This window comes from Anoplophora glabripennis, unplaced genomic scaffold, assembly GCF_000390285.2.
Source record: "Anoplophora glabripennis isolate ALB-LARVAE unplaced genomic scaffold, Agla_2.0 scaffold814, whole genome shotgun sequence".
Taxonomy (NCBI): Eukaryota; Metazoa; Arthropoda; class Insecta; order Coleoptera; family Cerambycidae; genus Anoplophora; species Anoplophora glabripennis.
The window spans coordinates 137021-158415 of NW_019416908.1; the positions used below are offsets into that span (position 1 = coordinate 137021).

At 33.0% G+C, this 21395-nt stretch overlaps 2 protein-coding genes across 5 annotated transcripts; both read left to right on the forward strand.

Moving 5' to 3' along the window:
• Positions 1 to 1616: 1616 nt before the first annotated feature.
• Positions 1617 to 13633, forward strand: LOC108914128 (probable low-specificity L-threonine aldolase 2). 4 transcript variants are annotated; one of them, XM_023455669.1, is made up of 7 exons: positions 1617 to 1836; positions 2126 to 2384; positions 4740 to 4814; positions 4892 to 5061; positions 5117 to 5337; positions 5391 to 5527; positions 13173 to 13633. In XM_023455669.1, exons 2-7 carry the CDS (start codon positions 2144 to 2146, stop codon positions 13460 to 13462), a joined length of 1134 nt encoding a protein of 377 aa, XP_023311437.1. In that variant the 5' UTR covers positions 1617 to 1836; positions 2126 to 2143; the 3' UTR covers positions 13463 to 13633. The 4 variants fall into 4 exon arrangements, with proteins under 4 accessions (XP_023311437.1, XP_018575366.1, XP_018575364.1 ...); XM_018719850.1 differs by having other exon boundaries at positions 2156 to 2384; XM_018719848.1 differs by lacking the exon at positions 1617 to 1836 and having other exon boundaries at positions 1843 to 2384.
• A 1093-nt stretch (positions 13634 to 14726) lies between these two features.
• On the forward strand, positions 14727 to 20642 carry LOC108914121 (eukaryotic translation initiation factor 3 subunit D). The gene is made up of 8 exons (XM_018719840.1): positions 14727 to 15039; positions 15407 to 15669; positions 15722 to 15833; positions 15891 to 16000; positions 16058 to 16196; positions 16250 to 16410; positions 16468 to 16599; positions 20002 to 20642. Exons 1-8 carry the CDS (start codon positions 14844 to 14846, stop codon positions 20566 to 20568), a joined length of 1680 nt encoding a protein of 559 aa, XP_018575356.1. The 5' UTR covers positions 14727 to 14843; the 3' UTR covers positions 20569 to 20642.
• Positions 20643 to 21395: the final 753 nt, after the last annotated feature.

Consider the following 21395-nt stretch of genomic DNA (forward strand, 5'->3'; position numbering starts at 1 on the left):
GTGTGTGTGTGTTTCATTGTCTTAATTTCTTGATCCTGGCTGTCTCTGAAACAAAAAAGGTTAGCGGGCTGGGGGGGGGGGACCACCAATAAACAATTTTCTATTCAAATAAAGTTTTAATCTGTACTCTAAAACTAATCCATGTGCTGGTACATTTATTGCACAGTTGAAATATTTTCATAACTATTACGGAGCTATTTTAAAATTGTTTACAAAATTGCGATAATCCTTTTTATATTTTTATATAAAATTACAGTTATCGGTCTCCAGGAACCGTTAGGCGATATTGCATTTAGCATATTAACTATGTAGATTTAGTATTTTACTATGTATTAACTATTCACCTAGCTTTATACTATAAATAAGCCTTGGAAGTGGAATCTCTTATTTTGACTGGCTAACAGATAGTATATTATGAAGATTACATTGTTTAAAAGGATTTGTTATAAAAATATTTATTGTCAAAACAATTTTTAATTTTTAAGTGATTTTTTTTACTTTTTCATAAAATGTATGACAATTATTGAACAAATAAAATAAATCAATTATTTTTAGTGTCATTGTCTTCAATTTTTCAAGTTCTGTGGAGCATTTAATATCCTTTTGGTCGCAGGATGCAAGTAAAATATATTGCCGATTCCGACGCTATAGGACTTTGCTTTAGTACTCAGTATTTTCGCTCGTTTTTCACGTTCAATCTAAGTGCAGCTTTCACGCGGCATTATCTCTTTATGGTCCATTCAGCAAATATAAGTATTTACAAACAACAACGTTTAAACATGACGAAACAATGCTGTTTTTAAATAGGCGCAAAATTTAGTACACATAAGATCTATGGTTACAACATTTTTAAATGTTTTTATAACATTTTTATTTTGTGACGAGTGAACCGTCTTTATTGTGACGTCATTGGTATATTGCATCACGAAAATGAATAGATAGTTTCAAAACGAAATGTCATCGGATGGTTGTTTTTTCTAGTCTTACTTTTACATTCCTCTCTGTAAATTTTAAATTTCAACCTATAGGACTTATTTACATGTAAACTACGTTCGATGTATTAAAATGAAAGAATTAGTATTTTTGAAACAGGAATGTAATAATACATTTCAACCGTGGTATGAATGAATTTCATCCTGTCTGTGATGACGTCACCTGAGACCAGACCAAACGTCAAATCTGTACTATATTCACACCACGGTACATGGCTATGTGCCAGTGTATAGTATATAAACATACTATTTAAGTGTACGTAAAACGTGTAATTTTCGTTTTTCATATTTACATGTAAAAATAATGTCTAGTAAGTCAGTTTAACTACCTATCTACATATGTAGAATCTAAACGTGAACATAACCGTAATTCGTAAATATTGTGTCAGGAAAGAAACGCTACCTTTGCGTAATAAAATGATGTGAAGATGTGTAGGCTCTGGATTATTAGAAAAACGAGAGAAATTTGCTTTCCACGTCAATATCCGCCATGATTTCATCAGTCTTGGTCTCAAATGATGTCACTAGGTACATGCACGCGAATTAAATTTATATGATTTAGGATGTTCTGTGGATTTATGATTTTAGCTCACTGCTCAGTCAGCCTACTTTTACTACTTTTTCACTTTTTCGTTTTTTTAAAAACAATGGCGACGAGTGTGACGTTTCCGTTACCATTTTAGAACAAAAATGTAACATTTCGAACCGATTGAATTTACTCGCAAAAGGACAGCTTACTGGGTTACGACAACACATTTTTCAAAATCATAACATAACCCCAGATAATAGCGCATTCCTTTCTCTATGACCATAACCGTAACCTTTTTTATGAAAGTTGTGTAATGTAAGTTTACGTATTCGTAGTCGGATAAATATTATTATTATCATATTTAAATAAACAATTAATTAGAATTAGAATATATGGAAATAACCAATACAAACACAGATAAGTAGAAGCATCATCCAAATCATTGCCCCATTACTGTTTTATACAAAATCAAAATCCCAAGTCTAATTAATTACAATTGAAGAGAAAAAAAATACTCATTACACAACCTGTCACTCCTGCGCGTATAAAAGCAAGCGCGCGATTTAAACCACGCTTATTCTCAACTTACTTCTGTTGATAATAGCTACCTAGTTAATTCAATATGTATGAAAAGATCATCAACGCCGACATGCAGGGGGATGTCCGGATAGTGGACCTCCGCAGCGATACCATTAGCAAACCCACCCAGCAGATGAGGGAGGCTATGTATAATGCCGTTGTAGGGGATGATGTCTACGGGGAAGACCCTACGGTGGTGGAGCTGGAGCGGAGGTCAGCTGAGGTTCTGGGGAAGGAGGATGCTGCGTTTGTAGTCAGCGGCACCATGGCTAATTTGCTAGCTAGTAAGTGCTATTCATTAGTTTTTTCTTGAACGTAACTAATATTAGGTGTTTTCATTACTCTTTATGTTCATGTGATTAGAGTTTACAATAACAAAGTACCATTTGATTTCTGTTATAATTTCCATGATTCATGAGTTCACAAAGGCAAGGATTAGTATTTTATAAATATAAAATAGTTAAGTGATGAAATTAAGTTATTCTTAAAGTAAAAAATTAGATATTTAAATATCAAATACACGTAATCGTATTATAATCCTATGCTGTTATTATTTGAATGTTCTAAATATTATAAAAAAGTAATATCTGGTGAAATTTCAGTCAACACACGTGATATCATAATTTGTGTTTTTTTTTTCTACAAATACTTTTTATGAGTACCTACTTTGAAAAATAGAATAAAGGACTCGGTAAAGAGTTACCTAAATTAAATAAGTGCTTTTGTACTTAATTCTATTAATTCAACCTTGAATTTCAGAGTTTTATTTAATTTGTTATAATAAAAACTTGTAGTTTTAGGACCATAAACGTTTAATTCAACAACTTTAAAAACCATTTTATTTTTACAAAAAATATAAACAAGCTGTATAGAAAATAATCTTTAATTTTCAATGTATAATATGTAATGTTTTATATGAAGAACTGTTTAATCAAATCTTGATATGACCACGTGAATGAATATTGCAATAATTTAATGGTTCAACCGCAGAGTTCAATAAACAGATCAATTCATGACCATTTCGATAGTATTAAAAAATGTGTTAATAAGTAATAAAATTTACGATAACTCCAAAATCACTGGTATTATCTAGATATTTTTTTAAATGTTTATATTTTCACAATGTTGTTTGCTGTTTTGATATTAGATTCTTCTTTTGTAACTTGTTTTATTCTCTTTCGTACGATTAGCTTTTTATTTATACTGTTTGGAAATGTGTGACCTCAGGCTTTTGCAATCGTAAGTTTTGCAACTGAATATCTCAAAGGAAAAGAACGATTGTAAGTCATCATTCTTGTTTGTTTTCTATTTCCATTTAAAAATTGACGGTAATCTCCACAAACAGATATGTTTAATTTTTCAATATTTTTTGTATGTTTTCAAACGTGTACCTAATTAATAATCGATAGTATTTTCAAGAGGTTAATAAATCATTTTAAGTGCAAATATATTGGAGTATTAAAGAAAGTGCTCTTGAGAAATGCCGTGTAATGTAATAGATCTTTCCAAATAAGTATTGTGCTTTGGACAGGTTGTTTCTAGGCCTTTTTAAGGCTTTCTAAAATCTTAGCAACTAAATGAAAATTGTCAAGTAATTACAGAAAACTTGCGTTATCTAACATGTAAATATAGATTTTTGTCAAGGCAAATTCGTCACCTTGTTCGTCACACACCTGATAAAATCATAGATATTATCGTTGCAAATAAATAAATGTTTAATAATAACATATATGGTGGAGGAACATAATTTTCTGAAAATATGAATCCATGATTTAAGCCTAAATGAATATTCTGTAACAAAATAATTTGTTTACCTTTCTATAAAAATATTTCAATTTTAAAATACGTTATTACTTATATTAATTTATTTGTTTTTATTAGTACAAAGGCAAACTATTTTTTATCCCCCCGAAATTTCATTTTGTGAAAGAAATAATGGTAAACACTAGATTAAAACTTATCTTTGAATGAAATTGAAAGGTGTTGTACAATCAATCAATTTAGAAAGCATCCTTCTTTAATGAAGACCAACAATCAGAAGTGAGCATATAAAACATATCCATCTGCTGCCTGTAATAGGAAATTATGTTGAAAGTAGATTAAGGCTCGGTATAATTAAGATAAATTGTTAACACTCCTGTGTTATTATCGTTAATCGTGTATATAATTCTAAAAGAAGTTTCATCATGCTGTCATTAAATGTTTTTTCTTCCTATTGAACCATGATTTATTGCAAATGTATACCACGAATGAAAGTACATCTGGTATTTGTCAAGGTTTATCATTATATAATATATTTATAAGGTTTCATGCATTGAATAGAATTCGATTTGAAAAAATTATCGAAAACAAGCATATAAAAACATTGTTTTGTGTTTTACAGCCAAATAAAAAAAAAGGATAAAAAATTGTCACGCCACATTTCAATAATCAGAACATGAACTCAAATCAGCATGTCAAAAAAATCAAAAGTGAAAGGTGATTTAATTTTATCTACTTTAGGAGATTGTACCATTACTGTCTCTTATTTACTTTTTACGAGTATAAATCACATTGTTGCAAAATACAATGTTTTTACATATCTAACCCAATTTTTTGTAACGGGTTAAGGATGTTAAATAACTGCAATAACTTTTCAGTAATGGTTCATTGCAACCAAAGGGGCAGCGAAATGATATCTGGCGACAATGGGCATACGTTCCGTTTTGAACAAGGTGAGTGGTTCTACTGAACTACCAGATCTAACACTCCTTGACCATTTCGAAAACGTCATTTAGTATTTTTCTCCTAGGTGGCTCCGCCCAAATCGCTGGAGTTCAAACGGCTCTAGTGAAGAATAACGAAGACGGTACTTTCAATCTCGACGAACTGCGGCAAAGAATTAGGAAGAACCCGGATTTCCACGAACCAGTTACTTCTCTCATTGTAGTTGAAAACACTCACAACTTGTGCGGTGGTAAAGTAAGTTGCCTATAAGAAAGGCGCTCCTGCATGTTCATATTTAAATATACTTTAGGTTTTGCCGTTGGATTGGTTGGAGAAAGTGGGTAACATCGCGCAGGAAAACAACATCGCAGTCCATATGGACGGGGCTAGGATTATGAACGCTGCCGTTTACCTGCAAGTGCCCCCGAAGAGGGTGGCTAAGGACGTAGATTCGGTTTGCTTTTGCCTGAGCAAGGGTCTTGGCGCTCCGATTGGCGCCATGTTATGCGGTAGCAAAAGTTTCATCTCAAAGTGAGTGGAGCTTTGTCGGGTTCATAATCGATATTTAATATTTCTATTTCAAGGGCCAAGCGTTTCAGGAAAGCCCTTGGAGGGGGCTGGAGGCAAGCGGGGATTTTGGCAGCTGCCGGCTTGGTAGCGCTAGATACAATGATAGATAGACTCTATAGGGACCACGAACACACCTACAGAATAGCCAAAGGTATGTGTGAATATGTTTATTTTTGCTTTTCGGTTATTAACGGTAAGGTGTATAAAAAACGTTATACTTTGAATGTTTGTATCATTTTACAATTGGTCAGGGTTTTTTTATAAAAGGAAAAACTAATGAAATTGTAGGTATTACTTTGTGGAATATACATTTTGCATTAATAGTATTTAAGTGCTCGTTTTTTCTTTAAAATTTTCAGTAATGAAAAAGAAAACAATGTTATTTTTTTTTTAATAATACAAATTTTTTTAACAACAACGCTTTTTGAATAAGTGGTGGCATGCAGTTAATAGGTATATTTAATATTTAATAGCTTTTAATATGACAACAAAGACCTCTAATTTTGCCAGTGATTCAATATTTTTGGGTATCGGTGGTCTTAGGCCTGTATTTTGCCAAATTGGATTAATCAAAAAATTTGAAGACGTCATTTTGATTTTGACATCACCGTAAATTTGATAAAACTGTTTAACCAAACTTTATTAATGGTTTTTTGTTTTCCAATTATGGTAAATTTATTATTACATAATATTAATTATTGGTAATTATTGGTAAAAAACTAAATATTGTTTAAAATAACAAACTGGTAACTTTTCATTCTCTTCCTAGATTATCTTTTATTTATTATTTTAATAATTTGAAAGTTCATTTTGATGTCATAAAATCAGTTTGATTGAGAAAATTTGACTGAAATTCTCTTCGTGAAAATAAGGAACAGTGTGACATCTATTATATTAATTTTAATTCACTCTTAATAGGGAAGCTTTCAGTATCATTGCTTTATATTTGAATATTTTTACATTATTTGGTAATATCCTTTAAAAAAAAGTAAATGGCTGTTTATTTGTAATATGGCGAGCAGAATAGTAAGTCAGACATTTTCGCTACCGCCGTTCAACAATATCCTACATATCAAAACTTGTACTTGTTACTTTCCCAAAAAGGAAAAACTAGATGTAGGTGGCATAAATCGATGCTGGGTGGAGCATTAACTCTCAGAGTAGTTGTTTCTCACAATATCGTTAGTTATAATTTTTTTTATTAAAATTTGCAGTAATGAAAAAAGAAAAACATTTTAGTGTTTTGTATAAACATTGTATTGATAATCCTTTTTGAATATGTTGTGGCGAGTAGTTGGTATATTTAACAGCTTCTAATACGAGACAGGCTAATTTGTTCAATAGTTAAAAATTTTTGGGGTATTGCTGGACATCTAGGAAGAATGTAAAATCATTCTTAGTTTTGCACAACTTTCTTTTGCTAATTTATCTTACCAAAACCTGTTTTCCATTTACAAATTTTTTGACCAAGAAATTGTTCCAGTTTGCAATATTTGTGATATCTTTATACAGGGTGATTCATTAACAATGGGAAAATAGAAAGTTGCAGATACTACATCTTCATGTTATTACAACAATTAACAATAAATCAAATGAAATACCTGAAAGTTCGAAGAATCCACCGTTGACACTGATACACTTTACACAACGTTTTCTGAGAGACCTTCGAGTTTGAAACAACATATTGGGATTGCGTTGACTTCGTTGGCAGCAATTTGTATTCTTTCTTCATACGAATCAATAGATTCTTTGTAAACGATATCTTTCATTCGAGACCAAATAGAAAAATCAAGAGGATGAAGTCCGGACTTCTGGGTGGCCAAGCAAAAATGCTTCCACGGCTTGAAGAAGTTCTACTTTATTCAAGAAGAGACATGTGGTTCATGCACGACGAAGCTCCACCGTATTTTTCTCGGCCAGTGCGTGCATTGCATTAGATTCAGTTTTTGGAAATTGCTGGGTTGGCCATGTCAGCATTTTAAATTGGCCACCCAGACGTCCGTACTTCAATCCTCTTAATTTTTCTTTATGGTCTCAATGAAAGATAGTATACAAAGAATCCATTGGTTCGCGTGAAGAGTTGTAGCAAATTATACAAATCGCTGGGTGGATTCTTCGAACAATTACTTTAAATCATAATTACGTATTTCATTTGTTTTATCGTTAATTGTTGTAATAACATGAAGAAACACTTGGTTTGTTTCGCTTTTAATTTCTCGTATTATCAAAATGTAGTGTTTGTTAAATCGATTTGTCTCAAAAACGGATCAAGACACCGAAATGAAGCAGGTTTAGAATCAAGTTTCATGTTAGACATACAGGGTAAAGAGTTATTAACTAAATTTTCGGTAAAATTGGTCATAAGTGGCACCCTCTATGAGCAACGCTGAAATTGCATCATGCATCTTATTCGTTGCTTAAAAAAAATATAGTTTCACAAATTTTCAAGTTCCTAACCTAGATATTTTCAGAATAATGGCAAAAAAAATGATTTAAAATTTTAACTTTCAACACCCTGTATTTCCGAAACTATCAACTTTCGAATAAGGCATGCTTACGCCAATGTTAACCATGTTACGTGTAGTATCTTCAGTTTTCAATTTTCCCATTGTTAATGAATCACCCTGTATAGGTACTTGCTATTAATTGACCAACTTGTTAAAATTGAGGGGTACCTTTTAAATGAAAAAACAAGTGTTGAAATAATTGTAGAATGATACTGAAAGTCACCAAAATTGCCCAATAAATTGGAATCGGTTCTATTGCCCCCAATTTTTTTGGCCAATTCACATATTGTATATATCTTTGCTGGTAAATGTATAACTGGTTCTAACACAATTCTGTTACAACTATAAGTTGCTACTAACTTCATAAAAACGCTTAATTAACTTTGATCTCATCATTAAAAAAATCGTATCATAGAAGATTAAAACAGCGGGCTCAATAACGCACCTTGTGGGACACTCTGTATATACTGAACATGTATATAGCATGTAGCGGTAGTGCATAGTATTCATTAAGGGGGACCTAACTTGGCGACGGCAGCACGTACCTGGGCGATTCTAACACCAAACGGGCCTATTTTGGTAAACAGACCCAACGCCTTACCATCAAATTTTTCAGCCATCTACAACATGAAGTCCAACATCTTCAAGGTGGACTTGGCCACGGTGCAGACGAACATCCTCCTGATGTACGTGGATTGCAGCAAAGTGGGCATTAAGGAATTACAGCGTAGATTACAGACAGTTCTACAGACAGATAGTGTAAAGGCTAGTGTTAGGTGCACGTCATTGAATTACAACTGCGTGAGGTTCGTGTTGTACTGGGAAATCACCGCGGAGGACGTCCAGTTGGCGTGCGAGAAGATCCAGCTCGTTATAAAGGAGTATGACGAGAAGTTTAAGCTTTAGGGGCGACTTGGGAGTTGTATGGTGTTTTTCAAACAGGGGTTAACCTCGATTATCAGTAATATTGCTGTCGATGGATAGCCTGGGTAGTTATGTGTTTGGTTGTGATAAATTATTACTTTTTATATACAGTGTGTCTGGTTTTTCATGTTAACACCCCCATTAAATACAAGTAGGCTAGGGGAATCTAGTGGGACTATTTTTTTATGGGGTCTTGAGAGGTATTTGCCAACTACTAGTTTTTCCATTGTTCCACTTCTGGCCTGCAGTGATTTTTTTTTCAAGTTTTTCAGAAAAAATTAGATTGACAAAATAACACCATATGATTATTTTACATCCTTCAAAATAGTTGTGTGCAAAATTAAATTTTGTTGGGCCTGTTTAAAATGTGTAAAATCAAAAACAGGATATAGTTGAAAAATATTAAATGAGAAATAGTTTTCATTAATAAAATTTATGCTGTTACTGTTATAATTATCATTATTTGTATTTCTTATATTTAACCTCTTTGCTTTACAAAACCTTCCAACTACCGAACTAAATACCTTTTGTTTTACTCCAATTGTTTTTGATGTTATGACATCCTAGATGTGCGGCAAAAAATTTTATTTTGCATTTTTCATAACTAATGGAGTGTAGAAAAGTAAATCAATAGATAATCTTTCTTCAAATTTGGTTTTTGATTGTTTTTTAGGACGTAGAATATTCCTATGCTGTTATTTTTTTAAAAAACATCCATAACATGATTTTCTGAAATACGCATATAAAAACTAATAGCAAGCCATGCATTCATGGCAATTTGGAGCCAGTGGTCCCCAAGTGATGACCTTTCATGTCTTACCTATAAAAAAGTACTCCCATTTATTTCTGCACAGCCTACTTGTGTTCGAGAATAAAATATATTTGAGATGTACAATTCCAACGGATTTTTTTTCCTGCTATTTTTTTTATTGAAAGCAATTTTTCGGAAAATAACTAGTGACTTTTTTTTATTAAAAATATTGATATCTAGCTTTAATTAGCTTCACTTAAAACCACAATTTTCCAAATTTTATCAATTTCTAATGCAAAATAATTTTTTTATATAGACTTCAGGTTTTAAATCTTTTAGTTTTATTTCAGTGTAAAAATCTGGGAGGCATTGGAAATACTTGAAAATTAATTGAACCTATTGCACAGCTTAAGGGTTAAGTGATATGATTAAATCTATGTAGCCGGATTTTTAATTCATCAAAATCTCTAGTGATTTTTCAAAAAATCGCTTCTAAATAAATAATGGCAGGCCATGGATTTCTAACGACACTGTTATGTTACACTTATATCTGTTTCGTGCAAGAACGACAAGTTCTGTAATAAAGCTTTAATGAATATATAAAACTCTTTTAAATGCTTTTGAAATAATTTAGCAGTTTTTTTACTTTTGTTATAGGTTTAGCTTTTATGTGTTTTTTTTAGTAGGACAAATAATACTAATAATACTTTTATCTTTTTCATTTTCGTACATTATTTTTTGTACTTTTACAATTTTCCAGTAATTTGTTAATATGGGCAAGTACTTTTACTAATAATGTTAAGTTGTACAGTGTTTTATGAACGAAATAAATTTAATCAACGTGATTGATAGAAGAAATTAGTGGGACTTCTGAAAAATACAATAAATTGAATTCCCGTTGTGCATTTTATTCCTAGAGAAAAAAATACCTGCTTCCCCTCAAATTAAGGATAAAATTATACTGTATTGTTAAAAAGATAAATAAATAAAAATTTAACAAAAAAATTATGTCTTGTCACGCTCCAAACTTAATTTTTATTTTATTTTACATTTAACATTAGTAAGACTGATTTTTTTTTATAGTTTTACACAATTATAATGCGTGTTTTTTAATATTTCTAGCACGACATGTCGTGTCTTTTTTGTTACTGCAATTAGGTAAAAAGCAGTTAACTGTAGATGGAGGGAGCCAAAATATTGATATTTCGATAATTATGTCTGTAAAATACCGATTGGTATAAAGATACAGGATGTTAAAATTTACCCTTTGATGGTGGTGGAAATTGTAATACTCCTTTAATTTTGATCTAGCTCCTATATGGCGTTACATTTAAAATGTTAAAAAAAACAGTAAATGTTTTCTTAATAAGAATAAAATATACTGCGTCCCAAAGCGAAAAATGATCATTCCAAAAGACTTGAAAAAGTGTGAAATTTTTTATTTGCACTTTCCTAAAAAATGCAATTTTGAAGCAAAATCTTCCGTAGGGTTTCTATTTTTATAAAACTTTAAACATAGCACACACTTTACTTTTAGATTTAAATTAAAAATATGTATTACAAAGGAAAATAAAAAACGAACTTTAATTTTGTCACCCTGTATGTTGTTACCTGTGAACATTTTAAGAATAATTGATAAATATAAAAATTGTGACCCCTACTCTCCACAGCTGTGTGTTGTACTATTACTTGTGGTTCACCCTATTTATATAGTCTTAATGTACAGGGTGGTTGATTTTCGATAGTTTTATAGGGTACAGGCCAAAATGGTGTTAGATACAAAAAATCTGATATCGATGCCCCGGCCTCTTCTTTTGAGTTTACTTCGCTGGTACCAAAAGATCTTGGATAACTTGATTAGTTTTAGATATAAAGGGTTTTCTTCAAAAAAGTTTGAACATTATTTCTATTTTTTATGACGAAGCCATTGGTATACTAAGATTTTTTACAAATCGCAGTTTTTCTGGTATTATACATATAAACATAGATTTTTTTAAACAGAACACCTTTCAAAATTTATAAAACCAAGTAATAGTCGTTCAACAACCTTTCAATCAGTCAAAAATAAAATAACTGTCAATATTAAACAACAAAAGACAAAATACTAAATAAATTGCATGGCCAACTGGAAAAATACCTATACATTTTTTGCATTTGTCCTCATTTAGGTAAATAAAGAGTATCTATTATTATATGTGAGTAAAAGGTAAAAAAATGCTATTCACTGGGATGGTCAAGTACAGGGTGTTCTATTTAACAAAACCTATGTTTATTTAATATCGGAAAAACTGTGCCATTTGTAAAAAATCTCTTGTACGCCAATGGTTTCCTCATAAAAAATAGAACAAATAATGTTCAAATTTTTTCTCCTAAATTTAATGACAACAGAGATAGAGGTTAAGTAAATGGGGATTTTTAAAAAAAACTGTACCTATATCTAAAACTAATCAAATTAGCCCAGATCTTTTGATACCAGCGAAGTAAACTCATAGAAAGAAGACAGGACATCAATATCAGATTTTTTGTATCTATCGCCGTTTTCACTATTCTTTTACTCTATAAAACTATCGAAAATCAACCACCCTGTATAGTGTGTGTCACTTTTCACAGAGTTAACTTATCTCTTTTTTTATTTGAAATTGAAACATTTTAGCATGAAATAATTAATTGCAAAGCGATTATTCTGAGTTGTAATATTAAAATTTATTTCTCTATTTAAAAGTTAATGTATGTTCTTCATTAGCGTCTCTCCAGCATTGAAATATCTAAATATTTTTAAAACTGCTCTAGATATGAGTAGTAAAACGGTTATTTTTTTATTTAGGTAACCGTTAACAAAAACTATTAAGGTTAGATAAACTTTTTCTTTACTCTTTTTTTTTACAATGCTATTCAATTCTCGAGCAAATTTTCTTTATGCAGTTGGTAATAAAAATTTAGCAAAGGAATCTGTCTGCCCCTAAGTTTTTCGCATTTATTTCAAAAATACATATCAAGAGAACAAAAAAAATACTGTAAAAATAAATAACTGAATAATTATCTCCATTTCAATTTACCAACTTTTCTATGCATTCCACCTTTTTATTTCTTTTTTTGTTTTTTGGCTGGTTACTTTGCTACATGTATTCTTAATTTATTAAATTCTCTGTAATAATGAAGCCCATCTTTATAAAACTTACTCAATAGGCCTTACAAATGGAAATAATTACGGTGAGGGCTGGTGAAAATTAAAGTGGTCATATTTTGATAATAAAACATTGGACCCATTTTTAGGGGATTGTTTTTGAGCCTACAAAGAGAATTTCCATGAAGAAAAAAAATTTGGAAGGAATTTGTAAAATTAAAAATTAAAAATTGGGGTTGCCTTCCTGGGATCTTGAAAAGGGTTGCACATATGTGTGCAAAATATAATTTTTTCAGCCACCCCTATTTTAATTGTAGAATCGGATGCCAATGACTAAATTAAATTTGGTTATATCAGAATAGTTGCTTTGCAAGTAATTATTTCATACAAAAAATCGTTATGGCTTAAAATAACCGAGCTCCACGAAAAGTGAAACAGTGTAGAGTACTAAACGATGCTGATATCTTTTCATAAGCTTTTTTTTTCACAGCAATTTCAGACCTGAATTCGCCCGTTTTCAAAATAGACCTCAAATCGGTACAGACGAACATCCTAATCTTGAAACTGAACAGTTCCAAATTTGTGGCCAAGGATTTCGTAAAAAGAATTACTGATGTTCAGGAAGACGATCCTATCAAAGTGTCCGTTAGGGCATCTTCCCGAGATAAGCAACACGTGAGGTTCGTCACGTACTGGGAAATTACTGATGATGATGCTGACTTGGCTATAGCAAAGATTTTGTTCGTCATTAAAGATTTTGAGAATAAATATAGCGAATAGCGTCAGCTTTGTTATAGTTTCAACGAATATTATCAGTATTTGAATTTTGAGGATTGTTAAACGGTGATTTGTTAGAAAATTTTTTTTTCAGAGATTTGAGTGTTGTTTGTGTTCATTTTTTTAATATTAAAATGGTTATCCGGAGATCAATAAAAGGGATGTGATAACTTTTGATGTTTTATTGATTTAATTTTGACGTCTTTACTGTTTAACTTTGTAAAGTAGATATTTAGAGGATTTATCCACAATGCTGACGGATATAAACAAGATTTGTAACAGGATAAGAATCCATTAAGTATAAAAAAATAATAATTAAATTAATTAAAAATTTAAAAAAAATTTAAAGTAACTCACAAAAAATGATCAGTAATTCTAGATGTTAGTAAACAAATAATGTTTGGATACAATTTTACAAAATTCAAAATTAAAAAAAGATAATGTTACCAACATACCTAACGAACCAACTTAAAAAATCCCTGAAAACTGGGAAAGAAATCGAAATTACCAGTAAAAGCATGGGCGTAGCAAAGGAGAGCAGGGGGCGCTGTCCACCCCAGATCTAATATTAACATCTTTGTCAAATCGGTAAGTCGGTGACTGCGTGACGTCTTTTTTATTTTTTAGGATCAAAATGTGTTCAAATTCCATATCGGAAAGTCGCTGATTGCGAGAGCTTTTTTTTTTAGAGGTTTCCATAGAACATGATGCCTACCCCAAGCAAAATTTGTAGCTACGCCCATGTGTTAAAGTTTCTTTTCAATTTCTGTTATTATCTTTCATTTTTCATAATATCTTTGCGTCTGTTTATTTGTATATCAAAATTAAACTGTCATCTGTCACGTTATTTCCCATTTTCATAAAAGGCAGATTGAGAACGCGGAACTGAGAAATCTGGATAAGAATCTGCCAATTTTGTGTACATGAAGATTAATACTGAGATTATTTTCTATAAACAATGATACTGTGGCAAAAAACAGAGTTCGCAAAAGTTTTTTTTACCACAATCGTATTTTGTAAAATTGTAAAGATCAGTGATTGAAACTTGAAGACTGTCTTAAAACCATTTTTCTTTCCATGCTCAACTTCTATAGGCAGAAAATGACTAGTTATTATATAATATAATTATATTTTTATTTTTTTATCATGAACCAAATTTCATCAGAGAATATATTCCCACCATTTTTCATATTTCCCACCTTTCGAAGATATCTATTTCCTTCCATCTCTTTTCTCATTTCGATTGGCGATTGTCAATTGTCAATAACGTCAATTGTCAAAAGTAATTGTTGCTGTTGGCCGTTCTCCATTTTGCCATATTGCAAGTATAGAAGTAAAATTTTTACTAACTGAACTAGCCAAAATCAGGGCTAAATAGAAGACTATGACTGACCATCAGTCAGGAGGCGAGCCTCATCAGTTCACCGCACCCGTTATTCAAGACAACCCTACCGGATGGGGCCCCTGCGAGATGCCGGACCAGTTCAAGGATATGCCCTATCAGCCCTTTAGCAAAGGCGACCGTTTGGGCAAAATAAGCGATTGGACAGGAGCTGCGTTCCAGGACAAGAAATACGCAAGTAAGTTACAATTTTTTTGACCATGCTATTTACATGAACTATTTTGAGGTTAGGTTAGAAACACATTTTTGCAAATTTGTAGTAAAAATGTATTATATGTATTAAATAAGTAAAAAATATTTTTTTCTTCAGTCCGCCGTTTGCAATTCGAAGTTCCCCCGCTTTGTGATCATCAGAAAGAATTATTTATTAAATATATGTATATTTTTACTTGAAATTTGCGAAAATATGTTTCTTAAACAATGTTTACTGTACAGTACAGATATCCTGAAACCTACATAAATTTTTTTGACGATTTGGGCATTTTATCCTATACTAAATAATTACTTTTCACATAATTATACTTCGATTTCTTGTGGTTTTCCAGGCAAATATGCTTCTCAGTTCGGTTCTGGCAGTCAGTATGCATATTACCACGATGAAGACGAAAGTACTTTTCATCTTGTCGATACGACTCGTATCCAGAAACCTCCTTACCAGCGAGGTCGTTTCCGTGCCAACCAGCGCAATATGCGTGGTAGGGGAGGTCGTGGTAATATGCAAACGGGCGGAATGCAGTCTTTAGGCAAAGGTCTCAAAGCCAGAGACACTTACAAGAGGAGTCAGGTGAAGAGATGGGGCCAAGGAAGGGTAAATTGTTGAATTCTTCTTTAGTTTGTTGTAAATAGTGTGAAATTTTTAGCCTCAAATCAAAATAAGGGATGCATCGGTCACTGTCAAGCCCGACTGGAGTACCATCGAGGAAATGGACTTCCCTAGATTGGGAAAACTTTCCCTGCCAAGCATTAAAGATGGTAAGACAAAGCGTTTGTTGATCGGGATGTGAAATTTTATGTTTACGTTTGTTTCAGGCGAGGATACAATTTGTTGTGGAGAATTGGAGTACTACGACAAATCCTATGATCGTGTCAACGTGAAGAACGAGAAACCATTACAGAGCGTCAACAGAATCTTCCACACTGTAAATAATTCCTAGAATAAACGACTGTCGAGAAGCTCATGTTAAAATATTTTGTAGGTCACCACTACCGACGACCCCATCATCCGTAAGCTGTCCAAGACGGAGGGCAACGTCTACGCTACCGATGCCATTTTGGCCACTATTATGTGCTGCACCAGGTCCAATTATTCTTGGGATATCGTCATCGAGAAGATAGGTACGTTGTCGGCTCGTCCGTGAGACTGTAATAATAAAAAAAATTATTTGCAGGGGACAAATTGTTCTTCGACAAAAGGGACAATACGGAATTCGATCTGTTAACTGTGAACGAGACCTCAGTTGAGCCCCCGCAGGACGACGGAAACTCCCTGAACTCGCCCAGGAATCTGGCTTTGGAGGCGACTTTCATCAATCACAATTTCAGTCAGCAGGTACGTGGTTTGTGATTTGTTGAGGAAGGGGTAAGTGAACTGATGGAATCGTTTCAGGTGCTGAGAACGGGCACCAACGAGCCCCGTTACAAGTTTGAGGAGCCGAATCCGTTTGTTTCCGAGGAAGAGGAAGGTGAAGTTGCTAGTGTTGCGTATCGGTACAGGAAGTGGGACCTGGGAGGCGGAATCGTGAGTACATTTGATTGTTATTGTTTGATCGAACTAGAAACTTAAACTCTTAAAACTAACACTTAAAAACCTCCGAAATTCGGCTGGTTTTAAGTTTGGTAAAATTAAATTTTTAGATAAATATGCGTGGGTCGAAGGACCAAAAATTTTATTTTCACTGGTGCTTGATGTATAATAATATAATTCCAGCTAAATTTCAATAAACGAAAAATTATCAACAGCAACTACATTTTTATCCAATCCAATGACTTTCAGAGCAGATACAAGTTTGGTTATCTGGTCTGAAAGAAATTGGATTTGATTGGCGTTAATGGGCTGAAATTTAGAAAATAAGTAGTACAGATTTAAATTTTTATCCATAAAAGATCCAGCGCTGGATTTACACTAGGAGCACTAGGGGCTAGTGCCCAGGGTGGCAAATTCCCAGTGGCGGCAAAATTCGGGCCTTGAGAAAAAACATTTTTTTGCTCTATCAAAAATTCTTCAAAAAGTTGCATTTACAAATAAAAATAAATACAATAAATGTACTTATATATTTATCTAAAAACATATATGATTATAAAATCATCTATAAGTGAATACAGGGTATAGCAAATGTACTGGAACGGCAGAATAACTCAGTGGGAGAGCATTTTAGAGAAAAATGTTAAATATATAGGCTATCCGATGGTGACCTTGACTTTGACCTTGACCTTGAAGATCAGTTCAAGGTCAAATGTGATTTTTCAAATGGGACCCTATACTTTCGACCCCAGAAATGAAAAGAGCGGAAAATTTTATGTATGACCTTGAGTGACCCCTCCCTTTTAATCTTGGGGCCCTCACAAGGTCAAACTAACCTGTACTTTTGTTAGTTTGACCTTGTGGGGGCCCCAAGATCAAAAGGGAGGGGTCATACCTGAACGTAAAATTATCCGTTTTGTTAATTTCTAGGGTCAAAAGTATAGAAAAATCACATTTGACCTTGAAATTATCTTCAAGGTCAATGTCAAGGTCACCATCGGATAGCCAGGGAGAAGTCCTGAAACTTTTATATTTAACATTTTTCTCTAAAATGCTCTCCCGCCGAGTTATTCTGCCATTCCGGTACTTTTGCTATACCATGTATTTATCTAAAAACATATTCAATTTTTAAAGCACAAACAGATAGCTGAGTACCAAATCTAGATTTTACTAGGAATTCGAATGTCGTTTCAGAAGAAAAAAAAACTTTTCGAAACTTTTCGTCAACAATATTCTCAAACGGATCAACTGATTTTGATGAGATTTACAGCATTTGGTGTAGTTGTTTGAGCTTTAGCTTCCTATGATCTCAAAACGTCGAGATCTGATGAATACTCGATTTTTGAAAATCTGCCTGAAATCAATAACTTCCCAATTTTTGAAAAATTAGTGGTTTTTATAGCGGAAAGACAAAAAGTATTAACGTTTTTCATGGTTTTTATACCCCACCACTTCATATGCTGCTGAAACCTCAAATGCACGTGCACACCCATTTTGTTAAACCTTTCTTGATTCATTCGTGTACATGTTTTTTTTCATATCATCGAAATTTAACAATGGAAACACATAAACACCTATAGTAGGATCATATTCGATGCAAAGTAATAAATCATTGCCTGTCAAGGGATCCAGTGCAGTACGGTTTTAAGGGGTTTAGAAAGTGAATAATTGCTTTATGCATTATGAAGGGATTAGTTCACGTCTGGCACCCTGTTTCCACAAAAATCTCTATACTCTCATAAACTATTTACTTTAAATGTAATAATTTATTATAAATCCAATTTGTTTTTAAATTCCACATATGTACTACATTTCACCTCTGTACGCGCCACTGTTGTTTACTTGTTTTTTTGGAGGCAGTCTCTGATTTACGACCAAGCTCGCCAGGTTAGTATTTGACGTATAACCGACCACTTCGTACACTCGATGCACCTGGGCGACTACAGCTACTACACAGTGCATATGAAGTGGTATTTCAGATTTTATATTCAATTTTATTTTAAATTTGAAATGGTTCATCTTATGCTTCCTAATGATGACACGATTTTTCTTAGACAAAAGACCGACAATTTTTTGCTCTAATTTGTATCGAATACGATCCTACTATATACCATCACTAAACGTTGACAAGTGACTATGAGGTTATACACTTCCAAGGGTCGATCAATAATTACCCATGTTAGGAATGAAACTGCAAGTTTTTCACAATTTTTCAACATAATCTCCTTTTAGCTTGATACACTTTTCACAACGTTTCTGCCATTTCTTTAACCCCTCCAAAAAATATGATTTGTTAAAAATTCACTTCTGTTTTTCTGAAAATTTGTTCAGTCATCTTGGATCCGCCATCTTGAGTTTTGCAAAATTGACCTCGGACCCGTGATCAACGACCTCGAAAATCCCCGTACACCAAATTTGGTGCGAATGTGTTATTTTTTGAAAATTTGGTCGGCCATCTTGGATCCGCCATCTTGAATTTTGCAAAATCGATTTCAGATCCGTGATCAGCGACTCCAAAAACCCCCGTATACCAAATTTGTGGCGAAACTGTTATTTTTTGAAAATTCTTGATATCTGACCTTAATTGACCCGTTTTTTTGAGGTTAGAAAAAAAACCATCAATTCTGACTGCAAATTCACATTCGGTGGGGTCTTCACCATATAAATGAACATTTAAATATAGATTTTTTTTTGTATTTTTCCCAGCACTCATGAATTTTTGCTATTTTTGACCTGTTTTTTGAGGTTAGGAAATTCCTATCAGACAGGATCCGTGATCAGGAGGCAAACATATTATGTCGCAAGAAAAGTACTGATAACTTTACTTTTTTTGTGTGACTTGTGTAATCACCCATTCTTATGTCTCCAAATTAACAGTGGCTACATGTTTTTCATTGGCCTAGTTGTCATATCACATCAGGTGGATTGATATTACAGAAGTTCGTCTAAATTAGGGCAGAGTCAGAGGTCATTGGCATTGAGATTCACAAACTAACCACAGTGCTTTAAAAAAATGTTACACTTTTAATAATGACAAGTTTAAAGAATATTTCGGATTAGTTTTTTTATGAATTTTTTGCTAATAAAATAACTATTTTTACTTACAATTAATAACACATGTTTATCCACATACTAATAATTATTTGTCAGTTCCGAATCCTGTTACAAATCAAAGAAATTCATGAAAAATGGAAATTATTTGAACCTTTCCGAATTTATGCACCCATCATTTGTCGCATGAAAACTGTGCTTTCATTTTGAAATGAACTAATCTTCCGTATAGTTTGAAAAACAAATTTTAACTCAATTTATCTGCCTTAAAAAACACACCCTGCCCACTTAAAAAGTTACATCCTGTATGTACATAGTTTCCGCCTCTCTAGGATCGAAACTTTTCAGGTTTTGGTGGCTCGTTGCGAGCACGACGCAGTCGTCCAGTCTCCGAACGGGGAACTCCAATTCCTCTCGATCAAAGCCCTGAACGAGTGGGACTCGAAATTAGCCAACGGCGTCGAATGGCGGCAAAAACTAGACACCCAAAGGGGCGCCGTCCTGGCTAACGAACTGAGAAACAACGCCTGCAAACTGGCCAAGTGGACAGTGCAGGCCCTACTGGCCGGCAGCGATCAAATCAAGTTTGGCTACGTGTCCCGCGCCCACGTCAGGGACAACAGCAAACACGTCATCCTCGGCACGCAGCAGTATAAACCTCACGAGTTCGCCACTCAGATCAACTTGAATATGGACAACGCTTGGGGCATTTTGAGGTGCATCATCGACATCGTCATGAAACAGAAGGACGGGAAGTACTTGATAATGAAAGACCCCAACAAGCCTATGATTCGTCTGTACGACATTCCCGATAACACTTTCGAGTCGGACGGCGAAACCGAGTCCGATGACGACGTGCCCGAGACTTCGACGGCCTTCCCTCTGTACTCGTACAATTCCAGCACTAAACATTAATATTTTTATAGTTCTCTTATGGATTTGAGGATATTTATTTCATCCGTATAAATAATAAATTTTTTGAATGTGAACGTTTTGTATTTCAAGAAAGAACTCTGATCCTTTTTTCCTGGTTTCTGACACCTTCCTTTGAAACGTCCCATTACAAGAACTTTACTGCTGATGCAAGGATTCGAGGTACGTGGTACATTTTTTTCGTTATTTAATATACTACATTATGGTATATATCATAAATTTTAAATATTATTTCATGACATATTTAAAAAATCATGACTTGAAGACGGATGTGTTATCAGTTGTTATACGTTTCTACAGATAATCAGTTTGAACCAGTGTGCCCTTATTTTGCTTTCACAGGTCATGTGCCCCATATTTTATAGTGCATGGCACTTTAATACGAAGTCTCACTTATTTAAAGTGTATATTTCTTTAATAGAAAGGTTGTACATATTTGTTTGAGAGTACTCTATTTAAAGTTTGTATTTCTCCAAGAAAAGTCTGTTTAAAGTGTAATCCATTAAAGTTCATATTTCTTTAATAGAAAGTTTGCAAAATTAAAGGGCATATATCTCTAATAATCTTCTATTTTCAGTTCATATTTAGTCAATAGAAAACCTTTGTTTAAAGTGCAATTCGTTATGGTAATTTACGTACTTAAAGTGCATATTTCTTTAACAAGTCTATTTAAAGTGCATAATTTTTAGTTAGAAAGTCTAAAAGTGTACATTTTAATAGAACATATGTATTTAAAGTTCATATTTCTTTAATAGAAAGTTTGAAAACCTAAAGATAGAAAAAATGTAAAAATATACCTAATAGATATT

Coding starts and splice junctions, on each gene's coding strand:
- LOC108914128 (XM_023455669.1), top strand. CDS start 2,144: ATGTATGAAAAGATCATCAACGCCGACATGCAGGGGGATGTCCGGATA. Junction 5,062..5,116: donor ACAACTTGTGCGGTGGTAAA/GTAAGTTGCCTA, acceptor AATATACTTTAG/GTTTTGCCGTTGGATTGGTT. Junction 5,338..5,390: donor AGCAAAAGTTTCATCTCAAA/GTGAGTGGAGCT, acceptor TTCTATTTCAAG/GGCCAAGCGTTTCAGGAAAG.
- LOC108914121 (XM_018719840.1), top strand. CDS start 14,844: ATGACTGACCATCAGTCAGGAGGCGAGCCTCATCAGTTCACCGCACCC. Junction 16,197..16,249: donor TATCGTCATCGAGAAGATAG/GTACGTTGTCGG, acceptor AATTATTTGCAG/GGGACAAATTGTTCTTCGAC. Junction 16,600..20,001: donor GGGACCTGGGAGGCGGAATC/GTGAGTACATTT, acceptor GAAACTTTTCAG/GTTTTGGTGGCTCGTTGCGA.